This window comes from Coregonus lavaretus (genome assembly GCF_964263955.1).
Source record: "Coregonus lavaretus genome assembly, chromosome: 9".
Taxonomy (NCBI): domain Eukaryota; kingdom Metazoa; phylum Chordata; class Actinopteri; order Salmoniformes; family Salmonidae; genus Coregonus; species Coregonus lavaretus.
The window spans coordinates 5,989,975-6,013,675 of NC_139996.1; the positions used below are offsets into that span (position 1 = coordinate 5,989,975).

Sequence of the window (23,701 nt, forward strand, 5' to 3'; positions counted from 1 at the left end):
GGGCCAGAACAGTAGTCTAACGTTATAGAAGGGAGGGCCAGAACAGTAGTCTAATGTTATAGAAGGGAGGGTTAGAACAGTAGTGTAATATTATAGAAGGGAGGGTTAGAACAGTAGTCTAATGTTATAGAAGGGAGGGTTAGAACAGTAGTCTAATGTTATAGAAGGGAGGGTCAGAACAGTAGTCTAATGTTATAGAAGTGAGGGCCAGAACAGTAGTCTAATGTTATAGAAGTGAGGGCGAGAACAGTAGTCTAATGTTATAGAAGGGAGGGCCAGAACAGTAGTCTAATGTTATTGAAGGGAGGGCCAAAACAGTAGTTAATGTTATAGAAGCGAGGGCCAGAACAGTAGTCTAATGTTATAGAAGGGAGGTCCAGAACAGTAGTCTAATGTTATAGAAGGGAGGGCCAGAACAGTAGTCTAATGTTATAGAAGGGAGGGTTAGAACAGTAGTCTAATGTTATAGAAGGGAGGGTCAGAAAAGTAGTCTAATGTTATAGAAGGGAGGGTCAGAAGAGTAGTCTAATGTTATAGAAGGGAGGACCAGAACAGTAGTCTAATGTTATAGAAGGGAGTGCCAGAACAGTAGTCTAATGTTATAGAAGGGAGGCCAGAAGAGTAGTCTAAAGTTATAGAAGGGAGGGCCAGAACAGTAATGAATGTTATAGAAGGGAGGGCCAGAACAGTAGTCTAATGTTATAGAAGGGAGGGTTAGAACAGTAGTCTAATATTATAGAAGGGAGGGTCAGAACTGTAGTCTAATGTTATAGAAGGGAGGGTTAGAACAGTAGTCTAATGTTATAGAAGGGAGGGTCAGAACAGTAGTCTAATGTTATTGAAGGGAGGGCCAGAACAGTAGTCTAATGTTATAAAAGGGAGGGCCAGAACAGTAGTCTAATGTTATAGAAGGGAGGGCCAGAACAGTAGTCTAATGTTATAGAAGGGAGGTCCAGAACAGTAGTCTAATGTTATAGAATGGAGGGCCAGAACAGTAGTCTAATGTTATAGAAGGGAGGGCCAGAACAGTAGTCTAATGTTATAGAAGGGAGGGTTAGAACAGTAGTCTAATGTTATAGAAGGGAGGGTTAGAACAGTAGTCTAATGTTATAGAAGGGAGGGTTAGATAAGTAGTCTAATATTATAGAAGGGAGGGCCAGAACAGTAGTCTAATGTTATAGAAGGGAGGGCCAGAACAGTAGTCTAATGTTATAGAAGGGAGGGTCAGAACAGTAGTCTAATGTTATAGAAGGGAAGGTTAGAACAGTAGTCTAATGTTATAGAAGGGAGGGTCAGAACAGCAGTCTAATGTTATAGAAGGGAGGGCCAGAACAGTAGTCTAATGTTATAGAAGTGAGGGCCAGAACAGTAGTCTAATGTTATAGAAGGGAGGGCCAGAACAGTAATCTAATGTTATAGAAGGGAGGGTCAGAACAGTAGTCTAATGTTATAGAAGGGAAGGTTAGAACAGTAGTCTAATGTTATAGAAGGGAGGGTCAGAACAGCAGTCTAATGTTATAGAAGGGAGGGCCAGAACAGTAGTCTAATGTTATAGAAGTGAGGGCCAGAACAGTAGTCTAATGTTAGAGAAGGGAGGGCCAGAACAGTAATCTAATGTTATAGAAGGGAGGGCCAGAACAGTAGTCTAACGTTATAGAAGGGAGGGCCAGAACAGTAGTCTAATGTTATAGAAGGGAGGGTTAGAACAGTAGTGTAATATTATAGAAGGGAGGGTTAGAACAGTAGTCTAATGTTATAGAAGGGAGGGTTAGAACAGTAGTCTAATGTTATAGAAGGGAGGGTCAGAACAGTAGTCTAATGTTATAGAAGTGAGGGCCAGAACAGTAGTCTAATGTTATAGAAGTGAGGGCGAGAACAGTAGTCTAATGTTATAGAAGGGAGGGCCAGAACAGTAGTCTAATGTTATTGAAGGGAGGGCCAAAACAGTAGTTAATGTTATAGAAGCGAGGGCCAGAACAGTAGTCTAATGTTATAGAAGGGAGGTCCAGAACAGTAGTCTAATGTTATAGAAGGGAGGGCCAGAACAGTAGTCTAATGTTATAGAAGGGAGGGTTAGAACAGTAGTCTAATGTTATAGAAGGGAGGGTCAGAAAAGTAGTCTAATGTTATAGAAGGGAGGGTCAGAAGAGTAGTCTAATGTTATAGAAGGGAGGACCAGAACAGTAGTCTAATGTTATAGAAGGGAGTGCCAGAACAGTAGTCTAATGTTATAGAAGGGAGGGCCAGAAGAGTAGTCTAAAGTTATAGAAGGGAGGGCCAGAACAGTAATGAATGTTATAGAAGGGAGGGCCAGAACAGTAGTCTAATGTTATAGAAGGGAGGGTTAGAACAGTAGTCTAATATTATAGAAGGGAGGGTCAGAACTGTAGTCTAATGTTATAGAAGGGAGGGTTAGAACAGTAGTCTAATGTTATAGAAGGGAGGGTCAGAACAGTAGTCTAATGTTATTGAAGGGAGGGCCAGAACAGTAGTCTAATGTTATAAAAGGGAGGGCCAGAACAGTAGTCTAATGTTATAGAAGGGAGGGCCAGAACAGTAGTCTAATGTTATAGAAGGGAGGTCCAGAACAGTAGTCTAATGTTATAGAATGGAGGGCCAGAACAGTAGTCTAATGTTATAGAAGGGAGGGCCAGAACAGTAGTCTAATGTTATAGAAGGGAGGGCCAGAACAGTAGTCTAATGTTATAGAAGGGAGGGTCAGAACATTAGTCTAATGTTATAGAAGGGAGGGGTTAGAACAGTAGTCTAATGTTATAGAAGGGAGGGTTAGAACAGTAGTCTAATGTTATAGAAGGGAGGGCCAGAACAGTAGTCTAATGTTATAGAAGGGAGGGTTAGAACAGTAGTCTAATGTTATAGAAGGGAGTGTTAGAACAGTAGTCTAATATTATAGAAGGGAGGGTCAGAACTGTAGTCTAATGTTATAGAAGGGAGGGTCAGAACATTAGTCTAATGTTATAGAAGGGAGGGGTTAGAACAGTAGTCTAATGTTATAGAAGGGAGGTCCAGAATAGTAGTCTAATGTTATAGAAGGGAGGGTTAGAACAGTAGTCTAATGTTATAGAAGGGAGGGTTAGAACAGTAGTCTAATGTTATTGAAGGGAGGGCCAGAACAGTAGTCTAATGTTATAGAAGGGAGGGTTAGAACAGTAGTCTAATGTTATAGAAGGGAGGGTTAGAACAGTAGTCTAATGTTATAGAAGGGAGGGTTAGATAAGTAGTCTAATATTATAGAAGGGAGGGCCAGAACAGTAGTCTAATGTTATAGAAGGGAGGGCCAGAACAGTAGTCTAATGTTATAGAAGGGAGGGTCAGAACAGTAGTCTAATGTTATAGAAGGGAAGGTTAGAACAGTAGTCTAATGTTATAGAAGGGAGGGTCAGAACAGCAGTCTAATGTTATAGAAGGGAGGGCCAGAACAGTAGTCTAATGTTATAGAAGTGAGGGCCAGAACAGTAGTCTAATGTTATAGAAGGGAGGGCCAGAACAGTAATCTAATGTTATAGAAGGGAGGGTCAGAACAGTAGTCTAATGTTATAGAAGGGAAGGTTAGAACAGTAGTCTAATGTTATAGAAGGGAGGGTCAGAACAGCAGTCTAATGTTATAGAAGGGAGGGCCAGAACAGTAGTCTAATGTTATAGAAGTGAGGGCCAGAACAGTAGTCTAATGTTAGAGAAGGGAGGGCCAGAACAGTAATCTAATGTTATAGAAGGGAGGGCCAGAACAGTAGTCTAACGTTATAGAAGGGAGGGCCAGAACAGTAGTCTAATGTTATAGAAGGGAGGGTTAGAACAGTAGTGTAATATTATAGAAGGGAGGGTTAGAACAGTAGTCTAATGTTATAGAAGGGAGGGTTAGAACAGTAGTCTAATGTTATAGAAGGGAGGGTCAGAACAGTAGTCTAATGTTATAGAAGTGAGGGCCAGAACAGTAGTCTAATGTTATAGAAGTGAGGGCGAGAACAGTAGTCTAATGTTATAGAAGGGAGGGCCAGAACAGTAGTCTAATGTTATTGAAGGGAGGGCCAAAACAGTAGTTAATGTTATAGAAGCGAGGGCCAGAACAGTAGTCTAATGTTATAGAAGGGAGGTCCAGAACAGTAGTCTAATGTTATAGAAGGGAGGGCCAGAACAGTAGTCTAATGTTATAGAAGGGAGGGTTAGAACAGTAGTCTAATGTTATAGAAGGGAGGGTCAGAAAAGTAGTCTAATGTTAAAGAAGGGAGGGTCAGAAGAGTAGTCTAATGTTATAGAAGGGAGGACCAGAACAGTAGTCTAATGTTATAGAAGGGAGTGCCAGAACAGTAGTCTAATGTTATAGAAGGGAGGGCCAGAAGAGTAGTCTAAAGTTATAGAAGGGAGGGCCAGAACAGTAATGAATGTTATAGAAGGGAGGGCCAGAACAGTAGTCTAATGTTATAGAAGGGAGGGTTAGAACAGTAGTCTAATATTATAGAAGGGAGGGTCAGAACTGTAGTCTAATGTTATAGAAGGGAGGGTTAGAACAGTAGTCTAATGTTATAGAAGGGAGGGTCAGAACAGTAGTCTAATATTATTGAAGGGAGGGCCAGAACAGTAGTCTAATGTTATAAAAGGGAGGGTCAGAACAGTAGTCTAATGTTATAGAAGGGAGGGCCAGAACAGTAGTCTAATGTTATAGAAGGGAGGTCCAGAACAGTAGTCTAATGTTATAGAATGGAGGGCCAGAACAGTAGTCTAATGTTATAGAAGGGAGGGCCAGAACAGTAGTCTAATGTTATAGAAGGGAGGGCCAGAACAGTAGTCTAATGTTATAGAAGGGAGGGTCAGAACATTAGTCTAATGTTATAGAAGGGAGGGGTTAGAACAGTAGTCTAATGTTATAGAAGGGAGGGTTAGAACAGTAGTCTAATGTTATAGAAGGGAGGGTTAGAACAGTAGTCTAATGTTATAGAAGGGAGGGCCAGAACAGTAGTCTAATGTTATAGAAGGGAGGGTTAGAACAGTAGTCTAATGTTATAGAAGGGAGGGTTAGAACAGTAGTCTAATATTATAGAAGGGAGGGTCAGAACTGTAGTCTAATGTTATAGAAGGGAGGGTTAGAACAGTAGTCTAATGTTATAGAAGGGAGGGTCAGAACATTAGTCTAATGTTATAGAAGGGAGGGGTTAGAACAGTAGTCTAATGTTATAGAAGGGAGGTCCAGAATAGTAGTCTAATGTTATAGAAGGGAGGGTTAGAACAGTAGTCTAATGTTATAGAAGGGAGGGTTAGAACAGTAGTCTAATGTTATTGAAGGGAGGGCCAGAACAGTAGTCTAATGTTATAGAAGGGAGGGTTAGAACAGTAGTCTAATGTTATAGAAGGGAGGGTTAGAACAGTAGTCTAATGTTATAGAAGGGAGGGCCCGAACAGTAGTCTAATGTTATAGAAGGGAGGCGCAGAACAGTAGTCTAATGTTATAGAAGGGAGGGCCAGAACAGTAGTTAATGTTATAGAAGGGAGGGCCAGAACAGTAGTCTAATGTTACAGAAGGGAGGTCCAGAACAGTAGTCTAATGTTATAGAATGGAGGGCCAGAACAGTAGTCTAATGTTATAGAATGGAGGGCCAGAACAGTAGTCTAATGTTATAGAAGGGAGGGCCAGAACAGTAGTCTAATCTTATAGAAGGGAGGGCCAGAACAGTAGTCTAATGTTATAGAAGGGAGGGCCAGAACATTAGTCTAATGTTATAGAAGGGAGGGCCAGAACAGTAGTCTAATGTTATAGAAGGGAGGTCCAGAACAGTAGTCTAATGTTATAGAAGGGAGGGTTAGAACAGTAGTCTAATGTTATAGAAGGGAGGGGTTAGAACAGTAGTCTAATGTTATAGAAGGGAGGTCCAGAACAGTAGTCTAATGTTATAGAAGGGAGGGTTAGAACTGTAGTCTAATGTTATAGAAGGGAGGGTTAGAACAGTAGTCTAATGTTATAGAAGGGAGGGTCAGAACAGTAGTCTAATGTTATTGAAGGGAGGGCCAGAACAGTGGTCTAATGTTATAGAAGGGAGGGCCAGAACAGTAGTCTAATGATATAGAAGGGAGGCTCAGAACAGTAGTCTAATGTTATAGAAGGGAGGGCCAGAACAGTAGTTAATGTTATAGAAGGGAGGGCCAGAACAGTAGTCTAATGTTACAGAAGGGAGGTCCAGAACAGTAGTCTAATGTTATAGAAGGGAGGGCCAGAACAGTAGTCTAATGTTATAGAAGGGAGGCGCAGAACAGTAGTCTAATGTTATAGAAGGGAGGGCCAGAACAGTAGTTAATGTTATAGAAGGGAGGGCCAGAACAGTAGTCTAATGTTACAGAAGGGAGGTCCAGAACAGTAGTCTAATGTTATAGAAGGGAGGGCCAGAACAGTAGTCTAATGTTATAGAAGGGAGGGCCAGAACATTAGTCTAATGTTATAGAAGGGAGGGGTTAGAACAGTAGTCTAATGTTATAGAAGGGAGGTCCAGAACAGTAGTCTAATGTTATAGAAGGGAGGGTTAGAACAGTAGTCTAATGTTATAGAAGGGAGGGGTTAGAACAGTAGTCTAATGTTATAGAAGGGAGGTCCAGAACAGTAGTCTAATGTTATAGAAGGGAGGGTTAGAACAGTAGTCTAATGTTATAGAAGGGAGGGTTAGAACAGTAGTCTAATGTTATAGAAGGGAGGGTTAGAACAGTAGTCTAATATTATAGAAGGGACGGTCAGAACAGTAGTCTACTGTTATAGAAGGGAGGGCCAGAACAGTAGTCTAATGTTATAGAAGGGAGGGCCATAACAATAGTCTAATGTTATAGAAGGGAGGGCCAGAACAGTAGTTAATGTTATAGAAGGTAGGGCCAGAACAGTAGTCTAATGTCATAGAAGGGAGGTCCAGAAGAGTAGTCTAATGTTATAGAATGGAGGGCCAGAACAGTAGTCTAATGTAATAGAAGGGAGGGCCAGAACAGTAGTCTAATGTTATAGAAGGGAGGGCCAGAACAGTAGTCTAATGTTATAGAAGGGAGGGCCAGGACAGTATTGTAATGTTATAGGTCCTCTGTAGCTCAGCTGGTAGAGCACGGCGCTTGTAACGCCAAGGTAGTGGGTTCGATCCCCGGGACCACCCATACACAAAAAAAAAATGTATGCACGCATGACTGTAAGTCGCTTTGGATAAAACCGTCTGCTAAATGGCATATTATATTATTATTATTATTATAGAAGGGAGGGTCAGAACATTAGTCTAATGTTATAGAAGGGAGGGGTTAGAACAGTAGTCTAAAGTTATAGAAGGGAGGGTTAGAACAGTAGTCTAATGTTATAGAAGGGAGGGTTAGAACAGTAGTCTAATGTTATAGAAGGGAGGGTTAGAACAGTAGTGTAATATTATAGAAGGGACTGTCAGAACAGTAGTCTACTGTTATAGAAGGGAGGGTTAGAACAGTAGTCTAATGTTATAGAAGGGAGGGTTAGAACAGTAGTCTAATGTTATAGAAGGGAGGGTTAGAACAGTAGTCTAATATTATAGAAGGGAGGGTCAGAACAGTAGTCTAGTGTTATAAAAGTGAGGGTTAGAACAGAAGTCTAATGTTATAGAAGGGAGGGTCAGAACAGTAGTCGAATGTTATAGAAGGGAGGGCCAGAACAGTACTCTAATGTTATAGAAGGGAGGGCCAGAACAGTAGTCTAATATTATAGAAGGGAGGGCCAGAACAGTAGTTAATGTTATAGAAGGGAGGGCCAGAACAGTAGTCTAATGTTATAGAAGGGAGGGCCAGAACAGTAGTCTAATGATATAGAAGGGAGGGCCAGAACAGTAGTCTAATGTTATAGAAGGGAGGTCCAGAACAGTAGTCTAATGTTATAGAATGAGGGCCAGAACAGCAGTCTAATGTTATAGAAGGGAGGGCCAGAACAGTAGTCTAATGTTATAGAAGGGAGGTCCAGAACAGTAGTCTAATGTTATAGAAGGGAGAGTTAGAACAGTAGTCTAATGTTATAGAAGGGAGGGTTAGAACAGTATTCTAATGTTATAGAAGGGAGGGTTAGAACAGTAGTCTAATATTATAGAAGGGACGGTCAGAACAGTAGTCTACTGTTATAGAAGGGAGGGCCAGAACAGTAGTCTAATGTTATAGAAGGGAGGGCCAGAACAGTAGTCTAATGTTATAGAAGGGAGGGCCAGAACAGTAGTTAATGTTATAGAAGGTAGGGCCAGAACAGTAGTCTAATGTCATAGAAGGGAGGTCCAGAAGAGTAGTCTAATGTTATAGAATGGAGGGCCAGAACAGTAGTCTAATGTTATAGAAGGGAGGGCCAGAACAGTAGTCTAATGTTATAGAAGGGAGGGCCAGGACAGTAGTCTAATGTTATAGAAGGGAGGGTCAGAACATTAGTCTAATGTTATAGAAGGGAGGGGTTAGAACAGTAGTCTAAAGTTATAGAAGGGAGGGTTAGAACAGTAGTCTAATGTTATAGAAGGGAGGGTTAGAACAGTAGTCTAATGTTATAGAAGGGAGGGTTAGAACAGTAGTGTAATATTATAGAAGGGACTGTCAGAACAGTAGTCTACTGTTATAGAAGGGAGGGTTAGAACAGTAGTCTAATGTTATAGAAGGGAGGGTTAGAACAGTAGTCTAATGTTATAGAAGGGAGGGTTAGAACAGTAGTCTAAGATTATAGAAGGGAGGGCCAGAACAGTAGTCTAATGTTATAGAAGGGAGGCCCAGAACAGTAGTCTAATGTTATAGAAGGGAGGGCCAGAACAGTAGTTAATGTTATAGAAGGGAGGGCCAGAACAGTAGTCTAATGTTACAGAAGGGAGGGCCAGAACAGTAGTCTAATGTTATAGAAGGGAGGGCCAGAACAGTAGTCTAATGTTATAGAAGGGAGGGCCAGAACAGTAGACTAATGTTATAGAAGGGAGGCCCAGAACAGTAGTCTAATGTTGTAGAAGGGAGGGCCAGAACAGTAGTTAATGTTATAGAAGGGAGGGCCAGAACAGTAGTCTAATGTTACAGAAGGGAGGTCCAGAACAGTAGTCTAATGTTATAGAATGGAGGGCCAGAACAGTAGTCTAATGTTATAGAAGGGAGGGCCAGAACAGTAGTCTAATGTTATAGAAGGGAGGGCCAGAACAGTAGTCTAATGTTATAGAAGGGAGGGCCAGAACAGTAGTCTAATGTTATAGAAGGGAGGGTCAGAACATTAGTCTAATGTTATAGAAGGGAGGGGTTAGAACAGTAGTCTAATGTTATAGAAGGGATGTCCAGAACAGTAGTCTAATGTTATAGAAGGGAGGGTTAGAACAGTAGTCTAATGTTATAGAAGGGAGGGCCAGAACAGTAGTTAATGTTATAGAAGGGAGGGCCAGAACAGTAGTCTAATGTTATAGAAGGGAGGGTTAGAACAGTAGTCTAATGTTATAGAAGGGAGGGTTAGAACAGTAGTCTAATATTATAGAAGGGATGGTCAGAACTGTAGTCTAATGTTATAGAAGGGAGGGTTAGAACAGTAGTCTAATGTTATAGAAGGGAGGGTCAGAACATTAGTCTAATGTTATAGAAGGGAGGGGTTAGAACAGTAGTCTAATGTTATAGAAGGGATGTCCAGAATAGTAGTCTAATGTTATAGAAGGGAGGGTTAGAACAGTAGTCTAATGTTATAGAAGGGAGGGTTAGAACAGTAGTCTAATGTTATTGAAGGGAGGGCCAGAACAGTAGTCTAATGTTATAGAAGGGAGGGTTAGAACAGTAGTCTATAGTTATAGAAGGGAGGGTTAGAACAGTAGTCTAATGTTATAGAAGGGAGGGTTAGAACAGTAGTCTAATATTATAGAAGGGAGGGTCAGAACTGTAGTCTAATGTTATAGAAGGGAGGGTTAGAACAGTAGTCTAATGTTATAGAAGGGAGGGTCAGAACAGTAGTCTAATGTTATTGAAGGGAGGGCCAGAACAGTAATCTAATGTTATAGAAGGGAGGGCCAGAACAGTAGTCTAATGTTATAGAAGGGAGGCCCAGAACAGTAGTCTAATGTTATAGAAGGGAGGGCCAGAACAGTAGTCTAATGTTATAGAAGGGAGGGTTTTGGCGGGAACTGGAACACGCTGTCGTACACGTCGATCCAGAGCATCCCAAACATGCTCAATGGGTGACAGGTCTGGTGAGTATGCAGGCCATGGAAGAACTGGGACATTTTCAGCTTTCAGGAATTGTGGCATTGTGTTGTGTGACAAAGCTGCACATTTTAGAGTGGCCTTTTATTTACCCCAGCACAAGTTGCACCAGTGTAATGATCATGCTGTTTAATCAGCTTCTTGATATGCCACACCTGTCAGGTGGAAGGATTATCTTGTCAATGGAGAAATCCTCACTAGCAAATTTGTGCACAACATTTTACAAAAATACGTTTTTTGTGCATATGAAACATTTCTGGGATATTTTATTTCAGCTCATGAAACATGGGACACTTTATATGTTGCGTTTATATTTTTGTTCAGTGTATAAGCTGACACAACATAAAATATGCAAAATTGCATTGAAAATCTTTCCTGTTTTTTTTTTTATTGTTGCATTTTTTCCCCGGCCCCTAAACATCTTTGCTGCGCAAGAGAAGCAGAAATTAAATACAAAACTTTACCTATGTCAACTAGATTGAAGCATTAATTCTATCGATTTATGAAATTATTCTGGTGAGCAAGGGTTTACTTGTTGCCCTTATTCTAGGGCAACAAGTAATGACAGAAGAGAAGCTGCATGTATCTAATTATAGTTGACTAACAAATAGCCTACCAAAATGTCAGAAATTAGAAGCAGGACCATAGGCCTATCTAAAAAGGCCTGTCAAATAGTCACTTTGTCCATCTCTGACTGTACAGCACATTTTCTATTTTTGGGTTAGGGTCGGGTGTGAGCCTCAGATTTTAACTTTATCACAGACAGTACCAGTCAAAAGTTTAGACACACCTACTCATTCAAGGGTTTTTCTTTATTTTGTTACTATGTTCTACATTGTAGAATATTAGTGAAGACATCAAAACTATGAAATAACACATATGGGAATTATGTAGTAACCAACAAAGGGTTAAACAAATCAAAATATATTTTATATTTGAGATTCTTCAAAGTAGCCACCTTTTGCCTTGATGACAGCTTTGCACACTCTTGGCATTCTCTCAACCAGCTTCATGAGGCAGTCACCTGGAATGCATTTTAATTAACAGGTGTGCCTTGTTAAAAGTTAATTTGTGGAATTTCTTTCCTTCTTAATGCATTTGAGCCAATCAGTTGTGTTGTGACAAGGTATGGGTGATATACAGACGACAGCCCTATTTGGTAAAAGACCAAGCCCATATTATGGCAAGAACAGCTCAAATAAAAGAGAAACAACAGTCCATCATTACTTTAAGACATGAAGGTCAGTCAATCTGGAAAATCTCAAGAACTTTGAAAGTTTCTTTAAGTGCAGTCGCAAAAACCATCAAACCATCACTCTGATGAAACTGGCTCTCATTAGGACCGCCACAGGAAAGGAAGACCCAGAGTTACCTCTGCTGCAGACGATAAGTTCATTAGAGTTAACTGCACCTCAAATTGCAGCCCAAATAAATGCTTCACAGAGTTCAAGTAACAGACCCCTCTCAACATCAACTGTTCAGAGGAGACCGCGTGAATCAGGCCTTCATGGTCGAATTGCTGCAAAGAAACCACTACTAAAGGACACCAATAAGAATAAGAGACTTGCTTGGGCCAAGAAACACGAACAATGGACATTAGACCGGTGGAAATGTGTTATTTGGTCTGATGAGTCCAAATTTTAGATTTTTGGTTCCAACCGCCGTGTCTTTGTGAGACGCAGAGTAGGTGAACGGGTGATCTCATGCGTGGTTCCCACCGTGAAGCATGGAGGAGGAGGTGTGATGGTGTGGGGGTGCTTGGCTGGTGACACTGTCTATGATTTATTTAGTATTCAAGGCACCCTTAACCAACATGGCTACCACAGCATTCTGCAGCGATATGCCATCCCATCTGGTTTAAGCTTAGTGTGACTATCATTTGTTTTTCAACAGGACAATGACCCAAAACCTCCAGGCTGTGTAAGGGCTATTTGACCAAGGAGAGTGATGGAGTGCTGCATCAGATGACCTGGCCTCCACAATCACCCAACCTCAACCCAATTGAGATGGTTTGGGATGAGTTGGACCGCAGAGTGAAGGAAAAGCAGCCACAGGTGCTCAGCATATGTGGGAACTCCTTCAAGACTGTTGGAAACGTATTCCTCATGAAGCTGGTTGAGAGAATGCCAAGAGTGTGCAAAGATGTCATCAAGGCAAAGGGTGGCCACTTTGAATCATCTTTTTTGGTTACTACATGATTCTATATGTGTTATTTCATAGTTTTGATGTCTTCACTATTATTCTACAATGTAAAAAATAAAATCTTGAATGTGTAGGTGTGTCCAAACCTTTGACTGGTACTGTACATTCGGGCAGTTGCAGATGGGTTATTAGCAATTAGCAAAGTGCGGGTGAACAAACAGCTGACCCGCGCATAACTAACTAACTAACACAGCGTTACGTCAAAGCTGTGGAGGTAGACGGTGTGAAAACAGACTAGGGGTCAGCAGGGTCAAAGGGTTATAGGTCAAAGGCCACATCCCATATTAGGGATTCCTATTGAGCTTAATATTAACTAACTTTCCATCAATTCCTGTCCAGCTGAATATAGCGTATGTTTTTTGAGCCGAATGTTACAAAATTATCTGTCCAAATGTTTAAAAGACTGTGTGAAATATGGTCATACTGTTTGAAATACAGTCCTACAACTATCCTTATCTGCCACTATTACCAATAGTATTGCTGCTAATGATGATCTGCTGGCTGCAGGGGATCCTTATGAGGCGTAGTATAGCGCCTGAGGAGTGTGTGTGTGTGTGTTTCTGTGTGTGTGTGTGTTTCTGTGTGTGTGTGTATTCATACATGTAAGTGTGCTCCTGAATAGAATAGAGCCTTGTAAATGCCTCAATTTCTTTGCTAAATGCTTTATCTCCTCATGCGGGAGCGACCGACCTATGTACCCTCTCATTCTGCCAGCCACCCGGGCAGACCTACACAGCCAGTCACCCATCAATTAGCATCCCCTCCTGTCAGCCACATTAGCATCACTCATGATCTCCTGTCCTCTCCTGTCTTCCCAGTCCAGTGGACGGTATCATAGTGTTGAGACCCAGACTAACATGCTCAGGGACAGGTTCTTTCCACGGGCAGTGGGGAAACAGAGCTGGATGCTTGACTGTAGATAGGCCTGTCTTACTGCACTACTTTATGTATAACAGCTTTACCAGATTTCCAGTGTGTTCATTACTTGGCAAATACAGTATATTATTAAAAGGTTCTCTCCCTCTCCCTCTCTTACCCCTTTCCCTCTCCCTCTCTTCCCCCTCTCCCTCTCTTCCTCCTCTCCCTCTCCCTCTCTTCCCCCTTTCCCTCTCCCTCTCTTCCCCCTCTCCCTCTCTTCTCCTCTCCCTCTATTCCCCCTCTCCCTCTCTCCCCCCTCTCCCTCTCTTCCCCCCCTCCCTCTCTTCTCCTCTCCCTCTTCTTCTCTTCCCCCTCTCCCTCTCTTCTCCTCTCCCTCTCTTCTCCTCTCCCTATCTTCTCCTCTCCCTCTCCCTCTCTTCCCCCTCTCCCTCTCTTCCCCCTCTCACTCTCTTCCCTCTCTCCCTCTCTTCCCCCTCTCCCTCTCTTCCCCCTCTCCCTCTCCCTCTCTTCCCCCTTTCCCTCTCTTCCCCCTCTCCCTCTCTTCTCCTCTCCCTCTCTTCCCCCTCTCCCTCTCTTCTCCTCTCCCTCTCTCCCCCCTCTCTCCCCCCTCTCCCTCTCTTCCCCATCTCCTTCTCTTCCCCCTCTCCCTCTCTTATCCTCCCTGTCTCCCCCTCTCCCTCCTCTCCCTCTCTACCCCCTCTCCCTCTCTTCCACCTCTCCCTCTCTTCCCCCTCTCCCTTCCATCTCTCTCCCCCTCTCCTTCTTTCCCCCTCCCCCTCTCTTCCCGTTCTGCAGTCATTGGGCACCAGTGTGGTGGTGGATATAGCTGTGATGGGCGAGGCCCACGGCCTGATCTCAGACCTGCTGGCGGACCCCTCGCTGCCCCCCAACACCTGCACCTCCCTCCGGGCCGTCAGTAGCCTGCTCACTACTCAGCTCACCATCCAGGTAAGACCTGAACTCGTGTTTGTACGGCTCTGACAGAATGTGAAGGGCAGTGTGCAATATATGTATTATGTATGATATATGTGTAACTTGCAATATACTGTATGTATTGTGTATCATTGCAGTAGTAGTATTTATTAGGATCCCCAATTAGCCACTGCCAAAGCAGCAGCTACTCTTCCTGGGGTCCAAACAGGAAACAAAACACAAGTAAAATACAAAATATAATATCATAATATACATAACATATATAATACTACATAACACTACATAATACTACATAACACCACATAATATTATATAGTACTACATAATACTACATAACTACATACTACTACATAGTACTACATAACACTACATAATATTACATAATACTACATATTACTACATAACGCTACATAATACTACGTTATACTACATAAAACTACATAATACTACATAATACTACATAACACTACATCATATTACATAATACTACATATTACTACATATTACTACATAACACTACATAATACTACATAATACTACATAATACTACATAATACTACATAATACTACGTTATACTACATAACACTACATAAAACTACATAACACTACATTATACTACATAACAGTACATAATAGAACACAACAGTACATAATACTACATTATACTACATTATACTACATAACAGTACATAATGCTGCATAAGACTACATAACACTACATAATACTACATAACATTACATAATACTATAAAATCAAATCAAATCACATTTTATTGGTCACATACACGTGTTTAGCAGATGTTATTGCAGGTGTAGCGAAATGCTTGTGCTTCTAGCTCCAACAGTGCAGTAATATCTAACAAGTAATTTCGAACAATTTCACAACACATACCCAATACACACAAATCTAAGTAAGGAATTAATTAAGAATATATACATATATGGACGAGTGATGTCAGAGCGGCATGGACTAAGATGCAGTAGAATAGTATAGAATACAGTATATACACACATGAGATGAGTAATGCAAGATATGTAAACATTATTAAAGTGACTAAGATACCATAGAATAGTATAGAATACAGTATATACATATGAGATAAGTAATGCAAGATATGTAAACATTATTAAAGTGGCTAGTGCTTTCTAGTCTATGTCTACAGTGAAGGAAAAAAGTATTTGATCCCCTGCTGATTTTGTACGTTTGCCCACTGACAAAGACATGATCAGTCTATAATTTTAATGGTAGGTTTATTTGAACAGTGAGAGACAGAACGCGTGTCAAAAATGTTATAAATTGATTTGCATTTTAATGAGGGAAATAAGTATTTGACCCCTCTGCAAAACATGACTTAGTACTTTGTGGCAAAACCCTTGTTGGCAATCACAGAGGTCAGACGTTTCTTGTAGTTGGCCACCAGGTTTGCACACATCTCAGGAGGGATTTTGTCCCACTCCTCTTTGCAGATCTTCTCCAAGTCATTAAGGTTTCAAGCCTGACGTTTGGCAACTCGAACCTTCAGCTCCCTCCACAGATTTTCTATGGGATTAAGGTCTGTAGACTGGCTAGGCCACTCCAGGACCTTAATGTGCTTCTTCTTGAGCCACTCCTTTGTTGCCTTGGCCGTGTGTTTTGGGTCATTGTCATGCTGGAATACCCATCCACGACCCATTTTCAATGCCCTGGCTGAGGGAAGGAGGTTCTCACCCAAAATTTGACGGTACATGGCGCCGTCCATCGTTCCTTTGATGCGATGAAGTTGTCCTGTCCCCTTAGCAGAAAAACACCCCCAAAGCATAATGTTTCCACCTCCATGTTTGATGATAGGGATGGTGTTCTTGGGGTCATAGGCAGCATTCCTCCTCCTCCAAACACGGCGAGTTGAGTTGATGCCAAAGAGCTCGATTTTGGTCTCATCTGACCACAACACTTTCACCCAGTTCTCCTCTGAATCATTCAGATGTTCATTGGCAAACTTCAGACGGCCCTGTATATGTGCTTTCTTGAGCAGGGGGACCTTGCGGGCGCTGCAGGATTTCAGTCCTTCGCGGCGTAGTGTGTTACCAATTGTTTTCTTGGTGACTATGGCCCTAGCTGCCTTGAGATCATTGACAAGATCCTCCCGTGTAGTTCTGGGCTGATTCCTCACCGTTCTCATGATCATTGCAACTCCACGAGGTGAGATCTTGCATGGAGCCTCAGGCCGAGGGAGATTGACAGTTATTTTGTGTTTCTTCCATTTGCGAATAATCGCACCAACTGTTGTCACCTTCTCACCAAGCTACTTGGCGATGGTATTGTAGCCCATTCCAGCCTTGTGTAGGTCTACAATCTTGTCCCTGACATCCTTGGAGAGCTCTTTGGTCTTGGCCATGGTGGAGAGTTTGGAATCTGATTGATTGATTGCTTCTGTGGACAGGTGTCTTTTATACAGGTAACAAACTGAGATTAGGAGCACTCCCTTTAAGAGTGTGCTCCTAATCTCAGCTCGTTACCTGTATAAAAGACACCTGGGAGCCAGAAATCTTTCTGATTGAGAGGGGGTCAAATACGTATTTCCCTCATTAAAATGCAAATCAATTAATAACATTTTTGACATGCATTTTTCTGGATTTTTTTGTTGTTATTCTGTCTCTCACAAATAAACCTACCATTAAAATTATAGACTGATCATTTCTTTGTCAGTGGGCAAACATACAAAATCAGCAGGGGATCAAATACTTTTTTCCCTCACTGTATAGGCAGCAGCCTCTAATGTGCTAGTGATGGCTGTTGAACAGTCTGATGGCCTTGAGATAGAAGCTGTTTTTCAGTCTCTCGGTCCCAGCTTTGATGCACCTGTACTGACCTCGTGTTACGAACCCTGTGGCTTTAAAAGTCTAGGGGGGATGGGAAAGAGGCCCGTAACATAACTAATGCAAATTAGGCTATTGCCAAGGATCAGTGAGAACAAAATACACCAACAACCAAATGCTACCGTCAAACACAAAATGTTTATTATAAAACACACGGTAAATGGTTTGGGGAAAAGGGGCTGAGCTGGACCCAAGGAATGAAACAATAAAGTCAAAAACCCCTAAACTGATTTTACCTGCCTCAAGAACTACTAAGCTTACTGCTAACCATACAAGAATACAGTGGGTGGTCCGCTCAGGTTTAACTAGTGTGTTTAGACAAGGTTTTCCTACGGGTAGTGTATGCCCAAGGGCGACTTGCTAAATTGCACAAACAAACAATATAGGTACCATACGGACTAAACAGTTAACGAGTGAGTACACAAAAACAAGACACCACCGTATACATACTCACAAACAAAAAGAGTCTCTCTGTCAGCAAACACAACTGACTAGCTTTTAAAACAAGGGGATGTGTGATATGATTGGGTAAAAAAACAGAAACAGGTGGTGCAATCAGGAGAAATGTCCACTAATCACTAATCAGCAGATTAACTGATGACTGACAGGTGGGACACACCAATGACCTCCAATCAGGAACACCAAGGACACCTGTGATTAGGGCAGAAGGAGAGGAAAAACACAAAAACACATACAGGATACCTGTATCCGTAACACCTCGCCTTCTGGATGATAGCGGGGTGAACAGGCAGTGACTCGGGTGGTTGATGTCCTTGATTATCTTTTTGGCCTTCCTGTGACATCGGGTGCTGTAGGTGTCCTGGAGGGCAGGTAGTTTGCCCCCGGTAATGCGTTGTGCATACCGCACCACCCTCTGGAGAACCTTGCGGTTGCAGGCGGTGCGGTTGCAGGCGGTGCAGGTGCCGTACCAGGCGGTGATACAGCCCGCCAGGATGCTCTCAATTGTGCATCTGTAACAGTTTTTGAGGGTTTTAGGTGCCAAGACAAATTTATTCAGCCTCCTGAGGTTGAAGAGGCTCTGTTGCACCTTCTTCACCACACTGTCTGACAGTGTGGGTGGTCCATTTCAGTTTGTCAGTGATGTGTACGCCAAGGAACTTGAAGCTTTCCACCTTCTCCACTGCGGTCCCGTCGATGTGGATAGGGGGGTGCACCCTCTGCTGTTTTCTGAAGTCCACGATCATCTCCTTTGTTTTGTTGACGTTGCGTGAGAGGTTATTTTCCTGGCACCACACTCCCAGAGCCCTCACCTCCTCCCTGTAGGCTGTCTCGTCATTGTTGGTAATCAAGCCTACTACTGTTGTGTCGTCTGCAAACTTGATTTGGAGGCGTGCTTGGCCACGCAGTCATGGGTGAACAGGGAGTACAGGAGTGTGCTGAGCACGCACCCTTGTGGGGCCCCAGTGCTGAGGATCAGCAGTTTCCTACCTTCACCACTTGGGGGCGGCCCGTCAGGAAGTTCAGGACCCAGTTGCACAGGGCGGGGTTCAGATCCAGGGCCTCGAGCTCACTGATGAGCTTGGAGGGTACTATGGTGTTGAATGCTGTGCTATAGTCAATAAACAGCATTCTTACATAGGTATTCCTCTTGTCCAGATGGGATAGGGCAGTGTGCAGTGTGATGGTGATTGCATCGTCTGTGGATCTATTGGGGCGGTAGTGGGTCTAGGGTGGCAGGTAAGGTAGAGGTGATATGATCCTTGACTAGTCTCTCAAAGCACTTCATGATGACAGAGGTGAGTGCTACGGGGCGATAGTCATTTAGTTCAGTTACCTTTGCTTTCTTGGGTAGAGGAACAATGGTGGCCATCTTGAAGCATGTGGGGACAGCTGACTGGGAAAGGGAGAGATTGAATATGTCCGTAAACACACCAGCCAGCTGGTGTGTTTACAACACTACATAATACTACATAATACTGCATTATACTACATAACACTACACAATACTACATGATACTACATAATACTGCATTATACTACATAACACTACACAATACTACAATATACTACATAATACTACATAACACTACATAATACTACATAACACTACATAATACGACATAATACTATATAATACTACATCATCTCCTGCCTCTGCCTCATGCTTCAGAAACAGTAGATGGCTCCTGCCCTATGAGCCGTTACGGCTCGCACAAGCCAAGGATTCGGTCAAGGCCACCCACCTACAGAATGCAATACATAGTACAGTGTAAATTACAATACAAAATATATGAAAATGGCTGTGTCTCTTCACAGTCCCCGTTTGGTCGTAAGGTTTTTGAATTTCTAGCTTGAGTTACCTGGGGTGGCAGAGAGTTCCATGTAATCATGGCTCTATTTAATACTGTGCGTTTCCCAGCCTCTGTTCTGGACCTGGGAACTGTGAAGAGACCTCTTATTGCATGTCTTGTGTTATACTGATGATTGTCTGAACTGTGTGCCAACTGCTTGAACAGATAGTTCGGTATCTTCAACACATCAACACCTCGCACAAAGACCAATAGTGATGCAGTCAATCTCTCCTCAACTTTGAGCCAGGAGAGATTGACATGCATGTTACTGACACTTGCCCTCCGTGTACATCTAAGTGCGATACGTGCTGCTCTGTTCTGGACCAACTGCAATTTACCTATGTCCCTCTTTGCCACACAGATGGGCGGTAGTCCAGGTGTGACAAAACTAGGGCCTGCAGGACCTGTCTGGTCGACTGAGATGTCAAGAAAGCAGAGCAACACATTATTATGGACAGACCTCTTCCCATTTTAGCAACCATTGAGTCTATATGTTTTGACCACGACAGCTTGCTATCTAGGGTTACACCCAGCAGTTTAGTCTCCTCAACTTGCTCAATAGATCTAGATTAGGTTTAGGGTTGAGTGAGTGATTTGTCCCCAAAAACTTAGTTTTTTCATTTTTTTGATATTATCACCAGCCTATTGCCAGTTACCCACTTTAAAACTGACTGGAGCTCTATGTTAAGGGTGTCATACATGTTATTTATTTTACTGTTGTAGCCGACGTGTGTACTGTTGAGTCGTCAGCGTACATAGACACACAGGCTTTATTCAAGGTCAGTGGAAGGTCCCCCTTGATTGTGTTGTTGTGTTGATTGGGTACAGCTCCCCATCCAGGTAGGAAAACACAGCCTGAGTGAGCGCCAGTCTGTTTGTGCTGATTTAATATTTAATTTATTTTATTTTAATTTATTTTTAATTTATTTTTATATTTAATATGCCATTTAGCTGATCACGCCAACTCTTTATCGCTCATTGCCTTTCCTAACGTTTGGCTTGACAATGACAGCAATGGAGTAGGCAAGAACACGACAGATCTGGGACTAATGAAAAAGATGCGTGAAAAGTGTGAAAACAGTCCTGCCTTAGTGCCCCAATGTACTGCCATTCTGTGGCCCAGCTAAAACACAACGTGGACTGCAATGGAAATAAGTAAATATATGTATTTGTATGTATGTACTGTAGGTTTACTTGGCTGAGGCACCTCTATGTGTATGTTAAATATGTCAAATAAAATGTTATATGTAATTCTTCCAGCCCCTGCACCGTCCGCGCCTCGCTCCCCTGGGCGTCAACCTGGGAGACGCATACATCTGTTCCGACTCAGAGGAGGGGTCTGAGAAGATTGGGGAGAGGACCAATACCTTACCTAAGGTGAGGACAGATGCATGGTGGGAAAGGGAGAGGGGAAGAGGAGGGGCCTGTAACAAGGTGTGAAAGAAGGAGTCAGGCGAAAGAGGTAAAATACCGAAGTCCAGAGTTTAACCCGTTTGCATAAATCAAACGCCCCAAGCGTCAAACGAAACTGTACAAGGGAAAACATCCACCTTGGCAATAACACAGTGAAATGTAGCTCAACCGAGCTACATGCTCTTCACAACAAAACAATCACTCACAAAGACAAGGGGAACAGAGGGAACACTTATACACATACTAATTAGGGGAATGAGCACCAGGTGTGTGTGATTGACAAGACATGACAAGTGGAGTGATGAGAATGGGATCGGCAGTAGCTAGAACTCCGGTGACGACGAACGCCGAAGCCTGCCCGAACCAGGAGTGGGGGCAGCCTCGGCGGAAGTCGTGACAGTACCCCCCCCCCCCCCCCCCGCGCGTGGCTACAGCAGTGCGTCGACCCCGGCCTCTGGGACGGCCAGGAGGACGCGGATCAGGGCGAGTCGGATGGTGACAGTGGAAATCCCTCAACAGGAAGGGATCGAGGATGTCCCGCCTTGGGACCCAGCACTGTTCCTCCGGACCGTACCCCTCCCACTCCACGAGATACTGGAGGCCCCCCACCTGACGCCTCGAATCCAGGATGGAACGGACCGAGTATGGCGGAGCCCCCTCAATGTCCAGAGGAGGTGGAGGAAACTCCCGTACCTCAGACTCCTGGAGCGGACCAGCTACCACCGGCCTGAGGAGAGACACATGAAATGAGGGGTTAATACGGTAATCAGGGGGGAGTAACAACCTGTATGTCACCTCGTTTATTCTCTTTAGGACTTTAAACGGCCCAACAAACCGCGGGCTCAGCTTCCGGCAGCGCAGGCGGAGGGGCGGATTCCGGGTCGAGAGCCAGACCCGAGATCCCGGTACGAACACCGGGGCCTCCCTGCGGTGGCGGTCAGCGTTGGCCTTCTGGAGGCGATGCCAGGACCGGTTGGTAACCCAAAACACATTGGAAGGGTGTTAGGTTAGTGGAGGAGTGGCGGAGAGAGATCTGAGCATATTCTGGCCATGGCAGGAACACCGACCACTCCCCCGGCCAGTCCTGGCAGTAGGTCCACAGGAACCTACCCACATCTTGATTCACCCTTTCCACCTGCCCATTGCTCTCGGGGTGAAAACCAGAGGTCATGCTGACCGAGACCCCCATACGTTCCATGAACGCCTTCCAGACTCTAGAAGTGAACTGGGGACCTCGGTCGGACACTATATCCTCTGGTACCCCGTAGTGCCGGAAGATGTGAGTAAACAGAGCCTCCGCAGTTTGTAGGGCAGTGGGGAAACCGGGCAGTGGACGGAGGCGGCAGGACTTAAGCGCAGGCACGTACTGCAGCCCAGCTGGACACTGCGGTGGAGATGGATCTGTGCGTAATGCCTGCGTTATATCTGCGTCCATCACCCATACTACCGGCGCCACAATGCATGAGGCCGGGAGTATGGGGGTGTTGTCTCTGGGCCTCTCCTCTGTGTCATACAGCCGAGACAGTGCGTCTGCCTTCACGTTCTTCATACCCGGAATGTATGAGAGTGTGAAATCAAACCGGGTGAAGAAGAGGGCCCACCTGGCCTGGTGAGGATTCAGCCTCCTCGCTGCCCGAATGTACTCCAGGTTACGGTGGTTTGTCCAGATGAGGAAAGGGTGTTTCGCCCCTTTGAGACAATGTCTCCACACCGTCAAAGCTCGGACAACAGCCAACAGCTCCCGATCACCAACGCCGTAGTTCTGCTCCGCGAGCTGAGCTTCTTAGAAAAGAAGGCACAGGGGCGGAGCTTGGGTGGCATGCCCGAGCGTTGGGATAAGACAGCTCCTATCCCTACCTCGGACGCATCCACCTCCACTACGAACGGTAGTGATGGATCGGGTTGAGCCAGTACCGGGGCTGAGGTGAACAGGCCCCGCAATCTACTGAATGCCAAATCAGCCTCAGCAGACCAGCGGAGCTGGGATGGCCCACCCTTCAACAAGGTGGTAATGGGAGCTGCGACCTTGCCAAATCCCCGAATAAACCTTCGATAGTAGTTGGCGAAGCCAAGGAAGTGCTGCACCTCCTTTACCGTGGTTGGAGTCGGCCAATTACGCACGGCTGCAATGCGGTCTCCCTCCATCTCCACACCTATGGTGGTGATGCGATATCCGAGGAAGGAGATTGACTGCTGGAAAAACTCACACTTCTCTGCCTTGGCATAAAGATAATTTTCCAGCAGTCGGACCAGTACTTTGCGAACCAGGGACACATGCTCGGCGCGCGTAGCGGAATACACCAGGATACCATCGATGTAGACCACCACACCGCGACCAAGCATGTCCCGAAACACCTCGTTCACAAAGGACTGGAAAACGGATGGAGCATTCATCAAACCGTAGAGCATCACCAGGTATTCATAATGCCCCGAGGTTGTGCTGAATGCTGTTTTCCACTCATCCCCTTCCCAAATACGCACCAGGTTGTAGGCACTCCTGAAGTCTAATTTGGTGAAAAAACGGGCCCCATGCATTGACACAATCACTGAAGGAATGAGGGGAAGATGATAATCTCTCTCTCGTTCTAGAGCGTAGAGGTTCTCTCTCTTGTTCTAGAGCGTAGAGGTTCTCTCTTGTTCTAGAGCGTAGAGGTTCTCTCTCTTGTTGTAGAGCTTAGACGTTCTCTCTCTTGTTCTAGAGCGTAGAGGTTCTCTCTCTTGTTCTAGAGCTTAGAGGTTCTCTCTCTCGTTCTAAAGCGTAGAGGTTCTCTCTCTCGTACTTTCTTTCATTTCAACAGCTGTGTCAACATGACAGATTTTCAGAAGCAGGCAGAGAGAGAAAGAGATAGATGGACAATGTGTGAGAGACGTGTAGAAACAGAGAGAGAGATGGAGAGAGAGATGGAGAGAGAGACATGTG

General features: G+C 43.9%; 1 protein-coding gene across 1 annotated transcript in view; it reads left to right on the top strand.

Moving 5' to 3' along the window:
• Window positions 1–23,701, top strand: part of LOC311134837 (cGMP-inhibited 3',5'-cyclic phosphodiesterase 3A-like) — a gene marked incomplete at its 5' end in the record, with an annotated part of 173,133 nt that overhangs the window by 88,947 nt on the left and 60,485 nt on the right. Inside the window, 2 exons of the mRNA XM_084168616.1 lie at window positions 14,062–14,214; window positions 20,629–20,745. Coding sequence (XP_084024742.1) covers window positions 14,062–14,214; window positions 20,629–20,745 — 270 coding nt within the window. The remainder of the gene's footprint in view (window positions 1–14,061; window positions 14,215–20,628; window positions 20,746–23,701) is intronic.